Here is a 19,163-nt window from a genome sequence, read left to right as displayed (position 1 = left end):
ATGTCATGTCAGGGAGGGACAGAATAATGTTGAAAGTGCAGTGTAGACTCATGCTCTCAGGCAGGGATAAAGAGGAGGAGGAGGAGGAGGAGGAGAAGGAGGGTCCAGAGTGCCCCTCTGTCTCTCTGTTGATCCCTCACATGCTTATGATGATGATGGTGAGTCACTCTGTAGAGTCAGTTATATAACAGCACCCCTGGTCTCTCTTTCTGTTCTCTCCTCTCGTTCCTGATTTCCCCCCCCCCTCTCTTTCTGTTCTCTCCTCTCGTTCCTGATTTCCCCCCCCCCTCTCTTTCTGTTCCCTCCTCTCTTTCTCTCGTTCCTGATCTCCCCCCCCTCTCTTTCTGTTCTCTCCTCTTTCTCTCGTTCCTGATTTCCCCCCCCCTCTCTTTCTGTTCTCTCCTCTTTCTCTCTCGTTCCTGATTCCCCCCCCCCCTCTCTTTCTGTTCTCTCCTCTCCTTCTCTCGTTCCTGATTACCCCCCCTCTCTTTCTGTTCCCTCCTCTCTTTCTCTCGTTCCTGATTCCCCCCCTCTCTTTCTGTTCTCTCCTCTTTCTCTCTCGTTCCTGATTCCCCCCCTCTTTCTGTTCCCTCCTCTCTTTCTCTCGTTCATGATTTCCCCCCCCTCTCTTTCTGTTCTCTCCTCTTTCTCTCTCGTTCCTGATTCCCCCCCTCTCTTTCTGTTCTCTCCTCTTTCTCTCGTTCCTGATTTCCCCTCTCTTTCTGTTCTCTCCTCTCTTTCTCTCTCGTTCCTGATTTCCTCCCCCCTCTCTTTCTGTACTCTCCTCTTTCTCTCTCGTTCCCGATTTCCCCCTCCCTCCTCTTTCTGTCTTTGTCTTTCCCTCTCTCTTTCTCTCCCATCTCCCTCTCTTTTATCTGCCTGAGAGCTCCTTCCTCTTCACTGAGCAGGTAACAGTCCTTCACATCGCTGTGCCTATAATAGCAGACAAGCCTGGTCCTGCATTCCCTCCCTCCCTCCCTCCCTCCCTCCCTCCCTCCCTCCCTCCCTCCCTCCCTCCCTCCCTCCCTCCCTCCCTCCCTCCCTCCCTCCCTCGTTCCCCTCCCTCCCTGCCTCTCTCCTGCCCTCCCTCCCTCCCTCGTTCCCCTCCCTCCCTGCCTCTCTCCTGCCCTCCCTCCCTCCCTCGTTCCCCTCCCTCCCTCCCTGCCTCCCTCGTTCCCCTCCCTCCCTGCCTCTCTCCCTCCCTCCCTCCCTCCCTCGTTCCCCTCCCTCCCTCCCTCGTTCCCCTCCCTCCCTCCCTGCCTCTCTCCCTCCCTCCCTCGTTCCCCTCTCTCCTGCCCTCCCTCCCTCCCTCCCTCCCTCCCTCCCTCCCTCCCTCCCTCCCTCCCTCCCTCCCTCCCTCCCTCCCTCCCTCCCTCCCTCCCTCGTTCCCCTCCCTCCCTCCCTCGTTCCCCTCCCTCCCTGCCTCCCGCCCCCCCCCCCTCCCTCATCGCCTCCCTCCTGCCCTCCCTCCCTCCCTCCCTCGTTCCCCTCCCTCCCTCGTTCCCCCCCTCCCTCCCTCGTTCCCCTCCCTCCCTGCCTCCCTCCTGCCCTCCCTCCATCCCTCGTTCTCCTCCCTGCCTCCCTCCTAACATTGCTGTTCGTTTGTAGAGTTTTAATTTAACGTTATACAGTACGGGCTTTATAATCAGAGAGCCACGTTCTGTAAATATTATCAACATGTCAACATGGATATACAATGCTATGAAGCTCTCTGTGGAGAACAGTCTATTTCTCCTGTTTCTTTGCCAGATCTGAATTGTGATGTTTGGAATGAGTTGGCTAATGAAGTACAAACAAACAGATCTGTGCTAACAGTCACTAACAGTTTAACAGTTGCTCAGAAGTTACCTGCTGCTAACAGTTGACTTGTTATGTTGCTGGAGATGGTATGAGATTATACCAAGTGGTGAGACAGTAGGAACACCCTGCTAGAATGTGTTTCTAGAGGTGTGATGCTAATAGCCTGGGTCTGGAACACCCTGCCAGGATGTGTTTCTAGAGGTGTGATGCTAATAGCCTGGGTCTGGAACACCCTGCTAGAATGTGTTTCTAGAGGTGTGATGCTAATAGCCTGGGTCTGGAACACCCTGCTAGAATGTGTTTCTAGAGGTGTGATGCTAATAGCCTGGGTCTGGAACACCCTGCCAGGATGTGTTTCTAGAGGTGTGATGCTAATAGCCTGGGTCTGGAACACCCTGCTAGAATGTGTTTCTAGAGGTGTGATGCTAATAGCCTGGGTCTGTAACACCCTGCTAGGCTGTGTTTCTAGAGGTGTGATGCTAATAGCCTGGGTCTGGAACACCCTGCTAGGCTGTGTTTCTAGAGGTGTGATGCTAATAGCCTGGGTCTGGAACACCCTGCTAGGCTGTGTTTCTAGAGGTGTGATGCTAATAGCCTGGGTCTGGAACACCCTGCTAGGCTGTGTTTCTAGAGGTGTGATGCTAATAGCCTGGGTCTGGAACACCACAATGTAGTGTTTACAGAGTGACTATAAAGTGAACCACCAACCATTACAAGAGGGAGGAGGAGGAGGGTAGTGTGAGGTTGAAGGTAGGAGTGAGATGCTTAAGAAATAACCACATCAACAGGAGGGGAGGAGAGCAGGAATGAGAATATATGGTACTGAGATTCACTGCTAGTTTTGTCTTTGGACTGAAGAAAAACAAACCAAAAAGCTCTCAGGTCATTGTTTCTTGGATCTTTCTATCTCTGTCTTTCTTGCTCTATCTATCGCTGTCTCTCTCTCATTATTAGAATGCTGCACAACATCGCACTTGAAACAACAGGCTTTGAGTCTGAAGTGATGTTGTTGGCATCCTGGTCAGAACAGCCGGTTCCTAGATTCTGAAGTGATGTTTTTGACATCCTGGTCAGAACAGCCAGTTTGTAGAGTCTGAAGTGATGTTGTTGACATCCTGGTCAGAACAGCCAGTCAGAACAGCCAGTTTGTAGAGTCTGAAGTGATGTTGTTGGCATCCTGGTCAGAAGAGCCAGTTCCTAGATTCTGAAGTGATGTTTTTGACATCCTGGTCAGAACAGCCAGTTTGTAGAGTCTGAAGTGATGTTGTTGGCATCCTGGTCAGAACAGCCAGTTTGTAGAGTCTGAAGTGATGTTGTTGGCATCCTGGTCAGAACAGCCGGTTCCTAGATTCTGAAGTGATGATGTTGACATCCTGGTTATAACAGCCAGTTTGTAGAGTCTGAAGCGATGTTGTTGACATCCTGGTCAGAACAGCCCGTTTGTAGAGTCTGAAGTGATGTTGTTGACATCCTGGTCAGAACAGCCGGTTCCTAGATTCTGAAGTGATGTTGTTGACATCCTGGTTATAACAGCCAGTTTGTAGAGTCTGAAGCGATGTTGTTGACATCCTGGTCAGAACAGCCCGTTTGTAGAGTCTGAAGTGATGTTGTTGACATCCTGGTCAGAACAGCCAGTTTGTAGAGTCTGAAGTGATGTTGTTGACATCCTGGTTAGAACAGCCAGTTCCAAAAGTAGTGCACTATGTAGGGGGGCTCTGGTCTAAAGTAGTGCACTATGTGGAGATTATATAGGGTACCATTTGTTTGCATCCATGAACTAATTGTCAACCTTTCAAGTGTTTCTAAAGAAGAGCCTAAATAGATAGCTCTCTCTGCTGTCTACCCTATTCCCTGGATGGTGGAACTGTGATGAACTGTCACCATTCACCCTTCCAGAATCCTCTTAAACAACAGCAGCATATCTCCAGGATATGCCATGGGATGCTCACCTGGTGTCACGTTACTTCTGCCTCATAGCATTGCTTTTTACATTGCAAAGTGCATGTCATGCAGGAGACTGTGGCTGATTTTGTAGCTACTGTATAGCAGGGTCCCAAATGACTTCCTGTTTCCTACATAGGGCACAACTTTTGATCAGAACCGTGTGTGTGTGTGTGTGTGTGTGTGTGTGTGTGTGTGTGTGTGTGTGTGTGTGTGTGTGTGTGTATTACACAGGCTGTTTTCACAATAACCAGAGAGAGAGTTGTTACCCCTCAAACACCCGGAGGGTAACACTACCGCTTTCATAATGTTGTCTAGCACCATGTATTAAACTGGTCCATGTCTGATTGCTGGACGGTTTCACCGTAATGCCAACACACACACTCTGAGATTACCGTAGACTCCTAGGCAACGCAATGAGAATATTTAATGTTGTTAATAGCGTGAGGCACACATAAAACGCCTCTGCAAATGAGTCACCCTCTATTTTGAGTGGCTTGGTTATGTAATGAAGGGTCATTATCCTGAAGGCTGTGGTCTGACCTGTTGGGAGACTCACTTCAGGTTGTCAGTACTGACTCAGACACACCTCAGACTAGAGCCACACTAAACCTGCATCAGTACTGACTCACAGACACACCTCAGACTAGAGCCACACTAAACCTGCATCAGTACTGACTCACAGACACACCTCAGACTAGAGCCACACTAAACCTGCATCAGTACTGACTCACAGACACACCTCAGACTAGAGCCACACTAAACCTGCATCAGTACTGACTCACAGACACACCTCAGACTAGAGCCACACTAAACCTGCATCAGTACTGACTCACAGACACACCTCAGACTAGAGCCACACTAAACCTGCATCAGTACTGACTCACAGACCTGTTCAGCTCTCTGTAGTTCTATTGAAGCAGAGATTTCTAGTTAAAAGGTCCGTTCTGTAGCGCGGTAGGCAGACTAGGCACACTGTGTCTTGTTCAGAGTTCCTCATTACTGCATTTCATAGGAAATTAATCTAAATGCATAGTGAAGAGACTAGTTGAGGGCAGAAAGGAGCTCTGCTGGCTAAGAGCATCAGCATCAGCATTTTTTTGCTGTTCCCATCATGAAATAACAATTACATTGACTTTTACCAAACACTGAGAGTGAGGCCCAAATGGCTCCCTATATAGTGCACTACTTTTGACAAGTAGTGCATTATATAGGGAATAGGGTACCATTTGGGCCACACGCCTGCTACTTCCTCCCCTGGTATCTACAGTATGGGGTAAATCACCTTTTTTGATTTGAACCAAACTATCCATACATATTTTCCCATTTGTAGAAGTGCTGAAAAGTTACTTTTTGTTGTTGACCTGAATGCCAAAATATTCCAGAGGTGAAGGTGCTGAAAGTTGACCCGTTTTGCGTACGACACTATGAGACGGCCATGTCGTCATCACTGGGAAAGATAAATGGTTGAGATGGATATAATTTAAAAGCTTACAAACAGGTTGGACATAATGGCATTCATTTATCTATAAGTATAGACGTTACATTGTTGACTTTCCCCCAGAATTCAACCCCCCCCCTGGGCATTTCCACAGGACAGGCTGAAAAATGCCAAGGGCCCCAGAAATCAACCCCCCCCCCCCCCCCCCTGGGCATTTCCACAGGACAGGCTGAAAAATGCCAAGGGCCCCAGAAATCAATGGTGATGGATTAATACCATGTGATGTCTTTTTTTAAGTGATTTTTTAGATGGATTTCTAGATGATCCAACATGTTTCCCCCCGTACCGTCTCCCAATGTATTTGTCTGTCAGCAAGTGTAAAATCTTTTTCCAATAGAGTGGATAGAGTTCATGGTTTTTGTGCTGCTAGAATTAACCGACTGCAGATGTCAGAAACAACTCCTTTTGAGTGGCGTCTGTCCGTTAGAAGTTTGACCAATGGGTGTACTGCTAGCTCTGCTCCCCAGGGGACCCCATAGGCTGGTGTGGACAGACAGAGTTGAAGGTGAAGACTAAATGATGAACATGGGACATTACAACACTGGCAGATTTCCTGGAAACTGAGGAGTCTATTCACATTGAATATGTCTTTGAAAGAAGTATAAATACCCTTCTTAGACCAAGGATCTGATATAAATAGTTTCTTACGCGCTAAGAATTCTTTATTATGTGTGGAAGGACCACCAGAGGGCAGGCTGGGCTCACGGATAGTAGCCCAACAAGGCATGGGAGACAAGGTAACCAGAGGCAATTAAGCACAGCTGACGGTACTAATGACATACTCTCCTTCCCCTATAAGAGAGAGAATGGAACCAGCAGAGAGAGGGGGAAAACTATCTCTGGGAGATGGCCACCGAGACAGAGGAGCTATCCAGGAAGAAACACTAAGAATGGCCACCGAGAAGAGAGGAGCTATCCAGGAAGAAGCACTAAGAATGGCCACCGAGAAGAGAGGAGCTATCCATGAAGAACCACTAAGAATGGCCACCGAGAAGAGAGGAGCTATCCGGGAAGAAGCACTAAGAATGGCCACCGAGAAGAGAGGAGCTATCCGGGAAGAAGCACTAAGACGGTGACAATCCTGTGACTTTTGTTGTAGTTTAAAGATGATCGTATTGTGTTCCTGTTTCATCTGGAGAAGATGTATGTTTTTCCTTGGAAGATGTTCATTGATTATGTTGGAGTGTTTGTGTTGACCAAATGCCCTCAGTAGAGAACTGTGTTCAATCAAGAAAACCTACTCCTGACTCGTTTATTCCACCTTCCCGCTTTAGAGTGACGCCCAATTACTTGGTCCGCTCACATACGCCATATTGGAGAGTATGAATTGAGATCGAGATCTCATCTGCTTCTCTGTAGCTTTCCACACGTTTACTGAGTATGCTATAATGGATCCAAACAATAATGCACTTTTTTTAAAGAGTCAATTAAAATAATAATAAATATTGAAATCTTATTGGAGAAACTATTGACTCTCCTATAGCACGCCAAGGAACAGAAGCCATCTGGGTTCAACCAGGGCTTCAGGAAATTCATTTGGAATGATGGGTGTTAAAATGTCAGGTTTGGAACTAACTGCAAGTTCACCTTATGCTTTTGTTCTTCGTTAGTGTTGCATATTTAATCTGTGGTCTCATTCTCCCACAAATGAACTTCTTTATGGCAGAGTCCAGTTTAGACCAGGAATCTATAGGAGGAGGCAGTGGTAGCATGGACGTCATCAAGGTGATAGGAGGCAGGACATTCATTTTAATAATTGAGATTGTGAAACCGTCCATCAATCAGACATGGACCAGTTTAATACATGGTGCTAGACAACATTATGAAAGCGGTAGTGTTACCCTCCGGGTGTTTGAGGGATAACAACTCTCTCTCTGGTTATTGTGAAAACAGCCTGTGTAATACACACACACACACACACACACACACACACACACGGTTCTGATCAAAAGTTGTGCCCTATGTAGGAAACAGGAAGTCATTTGGGACCCTGCTATACAGTAGCTACAAAATCAGCCACAGTCTCCTGCATGACATGCTTGCAAAGAAGAAGTAGCCAAAGCAGACTGTATTTCTTCATCCAAGGGCAAACAGCTGGATGTTTTGTTTAAAGGGAAAGGGGGCAGTTGTACAACTGAATGCCTTCAACTCAAATGTGTCTTCCGTATTTAAACCAACCCCCTCATCACATCCACGTCTTCGGCGCCCGGGGAACAGTGGGTTAACTGCCTTGCTCAGGGGGGCAGAACAGATTTTTTTTACCTTGTCAGCTTGGGGATTCGATCCAGCAACCTTTTGGTTACTGGCCCTGCGCTCTAACCACTAGGCTACCTGCTGGTTACTGGCCCTGCACTCTAACCACTAGGCTACCTGCTGGTTACTGGCCCTGCGCTCTAACCACTAGGCTACCTGCTGGTTACTGGCCCTGCGCTCTAACCACTAGGCTACCTGCTGGTTACTGGCCCTGCGCTCTAACCACTAGGCTACCTGCTGGTTACTGGCCCTGCGCTCTAACCACTAGGCTACCTGCTGGTTACTGGCCCTGCGCTCTAACCACTAGGCTACCTGCTGGTTACTGGCCCTGCGCTCTAACCACTAGGCTACCTGCTGGTTACTGGCCCTGCGCTCTAACCACTAGGCTACCTGCTGGTTACTGGCCCTGCGCTCTAACCACTAGGCTACCTGCTGGTTACTGGCCCTGCGCTCTAACCACTAGGCTACCTGCTGGTTACTGGCCCTGCGCTCTAACCACTAGGCTACCTGCTGGTTATTGGCCCTGCGCTCTAACCACTAGGCTACCTGCTGGTTACTGGCCCTGCGCTCTAACCACTAGGCTACCTGCTGGTTACTGGCCCTGCGCTCTAACCACTAGGCTACCTGCTGGTTACTGGCCCTGCGCTCTAACCACTAGGCTACCTGCTGGTTACTGGCCCTGCGCTCTAACCACTAGGCTACCTGCTGGTTACTGGCCCTGCGCTCTAACCACTAGGCTACCTGCTGGTTACTGGCCCTGCGCTCTAACCACTAGGCTACCTGCTGGTTACTGGCCCTGCGCTCTAACCACTAGGCTACCTGCTGGTTACTGGCCCTGCGCTCTAACCACTAGGCTACCTGCTGGTTACTGGCCCTGCGCTCTAACCCCTAGGCTACCTGCTGGTTACTGGCCCTGCGCTCTAACCCCTAGGCTACCTGCTGGTTACTGGCCCTGCGCTCTAACCCCTAGGCTACCTGCTGGTTACTGGCCCTGCGCTCTAACCCCTAGGCTACCTGCTGGTTACTGGCCCTGCGCTCTAACCCCTAGGCTACCTGCTGGTTACTGGCCCTGCGCTCTAACCCCTAGGCTACCTGCTGGTTACTGGCCCTGCGCTCTAACCCCTAGGCTACCTGCTGGTTACTGGCCCTGCGCTCTAACCCCTAGGCTACCTGCTGGTTACTGGCCCTGCGCTCTAACCCCTAGGCTACCTGCTGGTTACTGGCCCTGCGCTCTAACCCCTAGGCTACCTGCTGGTTACTGGCCCTGCGCTCTAACCCCTAGGCTACCTGCTGGTTACTGGCCCTGCGCTCTAACCCCTAGGCTACCTGCTGGTTACTGGCCCTGCGCTCTAACCACTAGGCTACCTGCTGGTTACTGGCCCTGCGCTCTAACCACTAGGCTACCTGCTGGTTACTGGCCCTGCGCTCTAACCACTAGGCTACCTGCTGGTTACTGGCCCTGCGCTCTAACCACTAGGCTACCTGCTGGTTACTGGCCCTGCGCTCTAACCACTAGGCTACCTGCTGGTTACTGGCCCTGCGCTCTAACCACTAGGCTACCTGCTGGTTACTGGCCCAACACTCTAAGGATGCTGTCAGAGTGATTGAATTCAAAGGGAATTCCCATATTAGCTTAATTCATATCCTTATTTTAAATCAAACAGGTTTAAGTCCATATATCTTCCTGTTTTTTTTTCTCTCACATCTCTTTCTAGCATTCCTTCTTTGTCTGCTTTATTCCTCATTGATACCACGTAAATGTCCTTTCACATTTAACATGAGAATATCTTATTCTTACTCGGTCTTTAACAGGTCAGTTTACATGATATCATCTCCGACTTTACTGTTTGATATCTTGGTCTTCCTTTCTATATAGGGGTGAGAGGAAGAACACTCTATGGCAGTATACATATTTACATCCTGGTCTTCCTCCTCCTCTCTATCTATAGGGCGTGAGGAAGATGAGTAGTGGTGAAGCTCCTCCCACCATCACCATGGCTCTGATCAACCCCCAGTCCTCCTCCGTCTCCTCGGACACCAAACAGTCCTCCACTCAGCAGCTCTCCATCAGTGTGTGAGTAACATGTTAGTAACATAGTAATAGCTTTGTAGTAACATGAGTAGCAGCCTCCGCTGACACCAATGTGTGCTCTACACAGCAGAGAAACATTGGGGTAACATAGTAGTAACATGGTAGTAACAGCCTCCGCTGACACCAATGTGTGCTCTACACAGCAGAGAAACATTGGGGTAACATAGTAGTAACATGGTAGTAACAACCTCCGCTGACACCAAGCAGTCCGCCACCTAGGGACTCCATCAGCGTTGTGAATAACACTGGAGTAACACTGAGTAACATCAGCCGGTGTCACAAAGTGCCATACAGAAACCCAGCCTAAAACCCCAAACAGCAACCAGTGCAGATGTAGAAGCACAAGTGATGATAGAGAATTTGTCATCTATGTGAGATTGTGTTAACATGTAATCTGTCCTTCAGGTGTGCTGCTCTGTACTCCTACAAGCCCTGTCGTTCTGAGGAACTAGAGCTGAGGAAGGGGGAGATGGTGGGGGTGTATGGGAAGTTTAAGGAGGGCTGGCTCCGAGGCCTCTCTCTACGGACGGGCAAAGTGGGCATTCTGCCCGGCAACTACGTCACACCTGTCCTCAGGTAAGTGGGCATCCTCCCCGGCAACTACGTCACACCTGTCCTCAGGTAAGTGGGCATTCTGCCCGGCAACTACGTCACCCCTGTCCTCAGGTAAGTGGGCATCCTCCCCGGCAACTACGTCACACCTGTCCTCAGGTAAGTGGGCATCCTCCCCGGCAACTACGTCACCCCTGTCCTCAGGTAAGTGGGCATCCTCCCCGGCAACTACGTCACACCTGTCCTCAGGTAAGTGGGCATTCTGCCCGGCAACTACGTCACCCCTGTCCTCAGGTAAGTGGGCATCCTCCCCGGCAACTACGTCACACCTGTCCTCAGGTAAGTGGGCATCCTGCCCGGCAAATACGTCACACCTGTCCTCAGGTAAGTGGGCATCCTCCCCGGCAACTACGTCACACCTGTCCTCAGGTAAGTGGGAGATCTATTTCTACCGGTTTCATTAGGCGGACCGTGAGAAACAAGTGGCAATTGTTATTGGGATTGTAATGTTGTGGTTTTATATAATCATTGAGAGGATCAGCCTTTCTGTTAGACAATGTGTGTGTCATTATTGACCACTTTCTCACTGTGGTTCCATCTCTTTGACTTTCATTTGTGTCATGGACACCTCATTTATTGATTTTGACAGCAATATCTATCTATTTCCTGTCCGCCACAGAACCTCTGCCAGGCTCTTGGAGTCCAAGGCAGTGACGGCAGGCCCCGGTACAGTTCCTGGAAGAAGAACCTCCTCGTCCTCCAAGACCCCAGCGGTGGTTCTAGCTCTCCACAGGGTCAACTCCGATGAAACGACCTATTCTACGGGACAACGGGTTCCGCTGCAGTCCGCCTCCATGGCCACGCAGCCTGTGACGTCATCAGGCGGCGCCACCAGGAAGTCCCGGCACGGGGTGGGCTCGGAGGGATGGGACACAGTGAGGAGGGTCTTCCATAGTTCACACAGAGGTGAGAGTGGCGGAAGTTCGTAACTCAGCAAAGTTCCATTTTCAATGGTTGGTTATTATCCTAACATTATGCAGTATTTAAGTCCGATAGTAAACCTGTAAAGACTTCTCTGTTCTAGTTTGTATATGTCTGATAATCACAATATGGAACCCAGAACAGTGCAGTGGAAATTAGATTGATTTGACAAGGATCCATTTTGAGTGATTTCAATGTCCCCTCAGGCTCATCTCAGCGGGGAAACCACTACCCCCACACCACCATCTCTTCCAGCTCAGCCCTTCAGACCCAGACCCACAGTCAGAGCTCATCCCAGCGCTGTAACCACTACCCCCACACTACCAGCGCCACCTCAGGCCTTCAGCCCCATTCTCAGTCCCATTCTCACAGCCAGAACTTTAGCCATATCCAGGCCCCTGGCTACTCCCCTGCTCTGCTCAGGAAGAAACAACACATGAGCATCCTGCCCAATCACAACAGATCTCTGGCCTGGATGTCTGAGGGACCCGTGCCCTCTAGTGGTGGTTTTATGAAGGACAGGGACACTGCTGCCAGAGAGGTGTTTGATAGGCAGGTGTTGGAGACAAGGCAAGCAGCATCGAATGGTCAGCAGTCCATCAACTCCATCCTAGTGAGACCAGACGCCCTCAAGAACAACACAGAGAAGGTAACACACCTGCCGTCTAGGTATTATTAAGTAGTGGCGCAGCGGTCTAAGGCACTGCATCTCAGTACTTGAGGCGTCACTATGGACACCCTGGTTCGATTACAGGCTGTATCATAACCGGCCATGGTTGGGCGGCGCACAGTTGGCGCAGCATCGTCTGGGTTTGACCGGTGTAGGCCATCATTGTAAATAAGAATTGTTCTTAACTGGCTTGCCTAGTTAAATAAAGGTTAAATAAAAAAATATACTAAGTAAATGTAAAAGTAGCTTGGAGGGATAGTTGACTGACTTCATGTCTACTTTGACTTCTATTTCAGATTGTCTTTATTGTGAAATTTTCTCTTAACATGAACTCTTTCACGTAGCAAATGCTGACTGCCACTGTCTTCTATATCCAGCATCAATCATCTTTATTCCTATTCCACTACTGTATCATAATGCCAACATTTTTTGTGTGTTGTATCCCTCAGCCCACTAAGTCAGTGCGGTTCCTGACCCAGCCTGATTCCCCTCCACCACGGCCCAGGACCACCTCCCTGCCCTCGGGTAGCCAGCCTCCCTCCAGTACCCGGCCTGGTCCCCCTCCCCTGGAGGTCTGGGCTCCATCACTCACACTGGGGCGAGATGGGCCTGGGATCATCCTGAAAGAAGGCAAGGCTCCTGTTCTTAGGAAAGGTCTGGAGACAAACCCCTCAGATGTTTTGACATCCAATCAGAAACCTACATCATCAGCACCATCAGTGTCCAGCAGCCCTAGCAGGTACAGTGAGTTTCACTCAAATTACAGTACACATCAATTCTACAAGAAAGGGAGATAGATATACCAATGTTGACATTGTAATGGTTATGGGGGCAGCTGTGATCTGTGATGAGGGTAACAAGCATCACCTCTTTCACAAGCTGACCTGCTTAGTGTCTTGCTTCAGGAAGTAGGATTTCTGTATTCTGAATGTGATGGTGGTCCTCTGTTGCTCGCTTGCATCGCCAAGGGTCGTTAGTTCCTCCTGTTCACCCATAACTGCATGGTCAACCACGACTCCAACACCATCATTAAGTTTGCTGACGACACAACAGTGGTAGGCCTGATCACCAACAGATGAGACTGACCTCCTCCCTATAGGCTGAGATCTGGTAGTGTGGTGTCAGGATAGCAACCTCTCCCTCAACATGATCAAGACAGGAGATGATCGTGGACTACAGGAAAAGGAGGGCCGAGCACACCCCCGTTCTCATCGACTGGGCTGTAGTGGAGTGGGTTGAGAGCTTCAAGTTCCTTGGTGTCCACATCACCAACAAACTATCATGGTCCAAACACACCAAGACCGTCATGAAGAGGGCACGACAACGCCTTTTCACCCTCAGGAGACTGAAAAGATTTGGCATTGGTCCTCAAAAAGTTATACAGCTGCACCATCGAGAGCATCCTGACTTGTTGCATCACCGCCTGGTATGGCAGTGTCTCTCTTTGGACACTGTGCTATCTAACCTCCAAACAAGCTTCAATGCCATACAACACTCCTTCCGTGGCCTCCAACTGCTCTTAAACGCTAGTAAAACCAAATGCATGCTTTTCAACCGGTCGCTGCCTGCACCTGCATGCCCGACTAGCATCACCACCCTGGATGGTTCCGACCTAGAATATGTGGACGTCTATAAGTACCTAGGTGTCTGGCTAGACTGCAAACTCTCCTTCCAGACTCATATCAAACATCTCCAATCGAAAATCAAATCAAGAGTCGGCTTTCTATTCCGCAACAAAGCCTCCTTCACTCAAGCCGCCAAGCTTACCCTAGTAAAACTGACTATCCTACCGATCCTCGACTTCGACGATGTCATCTACAAAATGGCTTCCAACACTCTACTCAGCAAACTGGATGCAGTCTATCACAGTGCCATCCGTTTTGTCACTAAAGCACCTTATACCACCCACCACTGCGACTTGTATGCTCTAGTCGGCTGGCCCTCGCTACATATTCGTCGCCAGACCCACTGGCTCCAGGTCATCTACAAGTCTATGCTAGGTAAAGATCCGCCTTATCTCAGCTCACTGGTCACGATGGCAACACCCATCCGTAGCACGCGCTCCAGCAGGTGTATCTCACTGATCATCCCTAAAGCCAACACCTCATTTGGCCGCCTTTCGTTCCAGTACTCTGCTGCCTGTGACTGGAACGAATTGCAAAAATCGCTGAAGTTGGAGACTTATCTCCCTCACCAACTTCAAACATCAGCTATCTGAGCAGCTAACCGATCGCTGCAGCTGTACATAGTCTATTGGTAAATCGCCCACCCTTTTCACCTACCTCATCCCCATACTGTTTTTATTTATTTACTTTTCTGCTCTTCTGCACACCAATATCTCTACCTGTACATGACCATCTGATCTTTTATCACTCCAGTGTTAATCTGCAAAATTGTAATTATTTGCCTACCTCCTCATGCCTTTTGCACACATTGTATATAGACCCCCCCTTTGTTTTCTACTGTGTTATTGACTTGTTAATTGTTTACTCCATGTGTAACTCTTTGTTGTATGCTCACACTGCTATGCTTTATCTTGGCCAGGTCGCAGTTGCAAATGAGAACTTGTTCTCAACTAGCCTACCTGGTTAAATAAAGGTGTTCTCAACTAGCCTACCTGGTTAAATAAAGGTGTTCTCAACTAGCCTACCTGGTTAAATAAAGGTGTTCTCAACTAGCCTACCTGGTTAAATAAAGGTGTTCTCAACTAGCCTACCTGGTTAAATAAAGGTGAAATAAAAATAAAAATAAAAACTGCTCGGCCTACTGACCGCAAGGCACTACAGAGGGTTGTGCGTATGGCCCAGTACATCACTGGGGCCAAGCTTCCTGCCATCCAGGGCCTTTATACCAGGCGGTGTCAGAGGAAGGCACTAAATATTGCCAAAGACTCTAGTCATTCTAGTCATAGACTTTTCTCTCTGCTACCGCATGGCAAGTCTAGGTCCGAAAGGCTTCTTAACAGCTTCTACCCACAAGCCATAAGACTCCTGAACAACTAATCAAATGGCTACTCAGACTATTTGCGTTGACCCCCCCCCCCAACCCCATTTTCACACTGCTGCTACTCTGTTTATTATCCATGCATAGTCACTTTACTTCGACCTACATGTACATTATTACCTCAATTACCTCGACTAACATGTTCCCCCGCACATTGACTCTGTACCGGCACCCTCTGTTACTGTTATGTTATTGTTACTCTTTAATTATTTCTTTCATTTTTTATTTTTTATTTTTTTTAACCTAAGTTTATTTTTTAAATACTTTCTTAACACTTATTTTTCTAAAAACCACAATGTTGGTTAATGGCTTGTAAGTACACATTTCACTGTAAGGTCTATCTGTTGTATTCGGTGACAAATAACATTTCATTTGATTTGAGTTTGATTCCCGCTGGGGCCCCCCCATACGTAAAATGTATACATGCATGACTGCAAGTCTCTTTGAATAAAAGCGTCTGCTAAATGGCATCTATTATGTTATGTGTTAGATGGAAAATCTCTTTCTCAATTCCACTCATGAACCTTTCTCTATCCTCCCTCAGACACAGAGTAGCGGTGTCGTACCAGGCCCAGACGGAGTCAGAGATGAGCCTGATGCAGGGTGAGCCTGTCCTGCTCCACAGACATCGGCCCGACGGCCGGGTTCTGCTCACCCAGGAGAGCAGTGGCCACACGGGCCTCTTCCATAGCAGTGTTCTACAGTTCTTAGACCGGTTCAGTTGACTGCCTGTAGTGTTTAGTTGTTATTATTATATGTGTGTTTTTCACATAGAAATAGAATGACTAGCACGGAAAAGCTCCCTAGACCGCGACAATTTGATAGTACACTCAATATGGCTGCTGGCCCACCCCGGTACAATCAATTTGGCCACTCCATCATGTAAAGTTGACTTGAAAAACAATGTCCATTCTAGCTATTCTATTTCTATGGATCTCCATACGTTGACACTGCCAAATGAGATGCCCAAACTGTGGAAGTGTGTGTGTTTTATCTGTGTGTTGAAAATAATATATTATACTGCCATATAATGACTATATATGAAGTATGTGGGCACCCCTTCAAATGTTGTGGATTTGGCTGTTTCAAATCAAATCAAATTTATTTATATAGCCCTTCGTACATCAGCTGATATCTCAAAGTGCTGTACAGAAACCCAGCCTAAAACCCCAAACAGCAAGCAATGCAGGTGTAGAAGCACGGTGGCTAGGAAAAACTCCCTAGAAAGGCCAAAACCTAGGAAGAAACCTAGAGAGGAACCAGGCTATGTGGGGTGGCCAGTCCTCTTCTGGCTGTGCCGGGTGGAGATTATAACAGAACATGGCCAAGATGTTCAAATGTTCATAAATGATCAGCATGGTCGTATAATAATAAGGCAGAACAGTTGAAACTGGAGCAGCAGCACGGCCAGGTGGACTGGGGACAGCAAGGAGTCATCATGTCAGGTAATCCTGGGGCATGGTCCTAGGGCTCAGGTCCTCCGAGAGAGAGAAAGAAAGAGAGAAGGAGAGAATTAGAGGATTCACACAGGACACCGAAGTACTCCAGATATAACAAACTGACCCTAGCCCCCCGACACATAAACTACTGCAGCATAAATACTGGAGGCTGAGCCACACCTGTTGGTGACAGGTGTTTAAAATTGATAACACAGCCATTCAATCTCCATAGACACAAATTGGCAGTAGAATGGCCTTACTGAAGAGCTCAGTGAATTTATATTTGGTACCGTCATAGGATTCCACCTTTCCAACAAGTCTGTTCGTCAAATGTCTGCCCTGCTAGAGCTTCTCCAGTCAATTGTAAGTGCTGTTATTGTGAAGTGGAAATGTCTAGGAGCAACAACGGCCCAACCGCGAAGTGGTAGGCCATAGAAGCTCACAGAACGGGATTGCCGAGTGCTGATGCGCGTCTGTCCTCGGTTACAACACTCACTACCAAGTTACAAGCTGCCTCTGGAAGCAACATCAGCACAACAACTGTTCGTCGGGAGCTTCATGAAATGGGTTTGGGATGAATTGGAACGCCGACTGCGTGCCAGGCTTGATCGCCCAACATCACTGTCCGACCTCACTAATGCTCTTGTTACTGAATGGAATCAAGTCCCCGCAGCGATGTTCCAACATCTAGTGGCAAGTCTTTCCGTAAGAGTGGAGGCTGTTATAGCAGCAAAGGGGGGACCAACTCCATTTTAATGACTTCCCGGAAGAGTGGAGGCTGTTATAGCAGAAAAGGGGGTGACCAACTCCATATTAATGCCTTCCTGTAAGAGTGGAGGCTGTTATAGCAGCAAAGGGGGGGACCAACTCCATATTAATGACTTCCCAGAAGAGTGGAGGCTGTTATAGCAGCAAAGGGGGGACCAACTCCATATTAATGACTTCCCAGAAGAGTGGAGGCTGTTATAGCAGCAAAGGGGGGACCAACTCCATATTAATGACTTCCCAGAAGAGTGGAGGCTGTTATAGCAGCAAAGGGGGGACCAACTCCATATTAATGCCTTCCCAGAAGAGTGGAGGCTGTTATAGCAGCAAAGGGGGGACCAACTCCATATTAATGCCTTCCCAGAAGAGTGGAGGCTGTTATAGCAGCAAAGGGGGGACCAACTCCATATGAATGCCTTCCCAGAAGAGTGGAGGCTGTTATAGCAGCAAAGGGGGGACCAACTCCATATTAATGCCTTCCCAGAAGAGTGGAGGCTGTTATAGCAGCAAAGGGGGGGACCAACTCCATATTAATGCCTTCCCAGGAGAGTGGAGGCTGTTATAGCAGCAAAGGGGGGACCAACTCCATATTAATGCCTTCCCAGAAGAGTGGAGGCTGTTATAGCAGCAAAGGGGGGACCAACTCCATATTAATGCCTTCCCAGAAGAGTGGAGGCTGTTATAGCAGCAAAGGGGGGACCAACTCCATATTAATGCCTTCCCAGAAGAGTGGAGGCTGTTATAGCAGCAAAGGGGGGACCAACTCCATATTAATGCCTTCCCAGAAGAGTGGAGGCTGTTATAGCAGCAAAGGGGGGACCAACTCCATATTAATGCCTTCCTGTAAGAGTGGAGGCTGTTATAGCAGCAAAGGGGGGACCAACTCCATATTAATGACTTCCCAGAAGAGTGGAGGCTGTTATAGCAGCAAAGGGGGGACCAACTCCATATTAATTACTTCCCAGAAGAGTGGAGGCTGTTATAGCAGCAAAGGGGGGGACCAACTCCATATTAATGCCTTCCCAGAAGAGTGGAGGCTGTTGTAGCAGCAAAGGGGGGACCAACTCCATATTAATGCCTTCCCAGAAGAGTGGAGGCTGTTATAGCAGCAAAGGGGGGGGCCAACTCCATATTAATGCCCATCATTTTGGAGTGAGGTGTCCACATACTCTTGGTCATGTAGTGTATTTTTTTTCTTTTTGATGTTCTTTGGACCGTTTTAAACTAGATAACTATGAGGTTCAGAGATATATTTGTGTATATGTTGATGTGCAGAAGCATGAGAGTTGCATAGACCTACTGTATACATTTATTATTACCAATCCCAGTTGCACAAACCCACCTCAGACCAATGTTTTGCTTAAAGAATTAGTGTTCTCTTTATTCAAGAGCTATTACGATACACTAGTCAGTGCCTTTGCAAAGCCCACAAAGTATAGATTTGAAAACAATAACAGCCCTCTTACCAGAGGCAAAATGTATGCAAAAGTGATGATCATATAGTGGTAAACAATGCTTCTGTCAACTATAGCATGCGTTTGTTACATTCTCAACCTGATTTTGCTAAATAACTGCACACCTATGTGTCCTGTCCTGCACTTTGAAGACTTCAGAAAACATGCACAGGTGTCCTCTAACAAATTCTACTTCTCTGCTCTTTACTTTGTCAGTGCTGAAAATAAATCATGTATGACACGTTGTAGCTAAAAGACTCATTTTATTGGCTGTTGCATGGATCATGATCCCTTATTCTGTTTTCCATTTTACTCTATATCATCCCGTTTTTCAACAAACATTATTGTTGTTCATTAAAGCCAACATATATTTGGCTTTAAGTCCTTTCACCTCTACCTATGGCGATGCCACCTCTAATGTACTGTACACTACCCCTCCCCACCAGTCTACTGCGCCGCCGCAGACTCAATTCGATCAGGCTTGACAATTTTATCAGCATCGGAGGAAATGGGCAAGTGATGAACTAGGCACTGCGTTGGCATCTAAATCATTTTTGTAAGATAAACACTACCATCAAAGCATCCAAAAGCGTTTGCTATTGTCTCATGTAATTTTAAACATCAAAACTAAAGTCTTAAAATGCCGGTAAGTGGGCCCTTTGTATTCTGCTGTTTTTCAGAGGTGTTCCTCCCTTCACTCGAATGATATGAC

The 19,163-nt window shown here is 48.0% G+C and overlaps 2 protein-coding genes across 3 annotated transcripts in view; both read left to right on the top strand.

The window, feature by feature from the left end:
• Nucleotides 1-15,859, top strand: part of LOC109881226 (E3 ubiquitin-protein ligase SH3RF3-like) — a 32,962-nt gene extending 17,103 nt beyond the window's left edge. Inside the window, exons 4-9 of the mRNA XM_031797355.1 lie at nt 9,445-9,569; nt 9,993-10,163; nt 10,819-11,105; nt 11,327-11,769; nt 12,240-12,529; nt 15,338-15,859. Coding sequence (XP_031653215.1) covers nt 9,445-9,569; nt 9,993-10,163; nt 10,819-11,105; nt 11,327-11,769; nt 12,240-12,529; nt 15,338-15,518 — 1,497 coding nt within the window. The 3' untranslated portion in view covers nt 15,519-15,859. The remainder of the gene's footprint in view (nt 1-9,444; nt 9,570-9,992; nt 10,164-10,818; nt 11,106-11,326; nt 11,770-12,239; nt 12,530-15,337) is intronic.
• A 3,001-nt stretch (nt 15,860-18,860) lies between these two features.
• Nucleotides 18,861-19,163, top strand: part of LOC109881224 (kinesin-like protein KIF3A) — a 30,555-nt gene continuing 30,252 nt past the window's right edge. The window contains exon 1 of one of the 2 annotated variants that reach the window (XM_031797354.1): nt 18,861-19,097. In XM_031797354.1, the coding sequence (XP_031653214.1) occupies nt 19,092-19,097 (6 nt within the window). In that variant the 5' untranslated portion in view covers nt 18,861-19,091. The remainder of the gene's footprint in view (nt 19,098-19,163) is intronic. The other variant, XM_031797353.1, reaches the window with a different exon arrangement.

Source organism: Oncorhynchus kisutch, linkage group LG19, assembly GCF_002021735.2.
Source record: "Oncorhynchus kisutch isolate 150728-3 linkage group LG19, Okis_V2, whole genome shotgun sequence".
In the NCBI taxonomy this organism is placed as follows: domain Eukaryota; kingdom Metazoa; phylum Chordata; class Actinopteri; order Salmoniformes; family Salmonidae; genus Oncorhynchus; species Oncorhynchus kisutch.
This window is presented reverse-complemented; position numbering and strand designations above follow the sequence as displayed.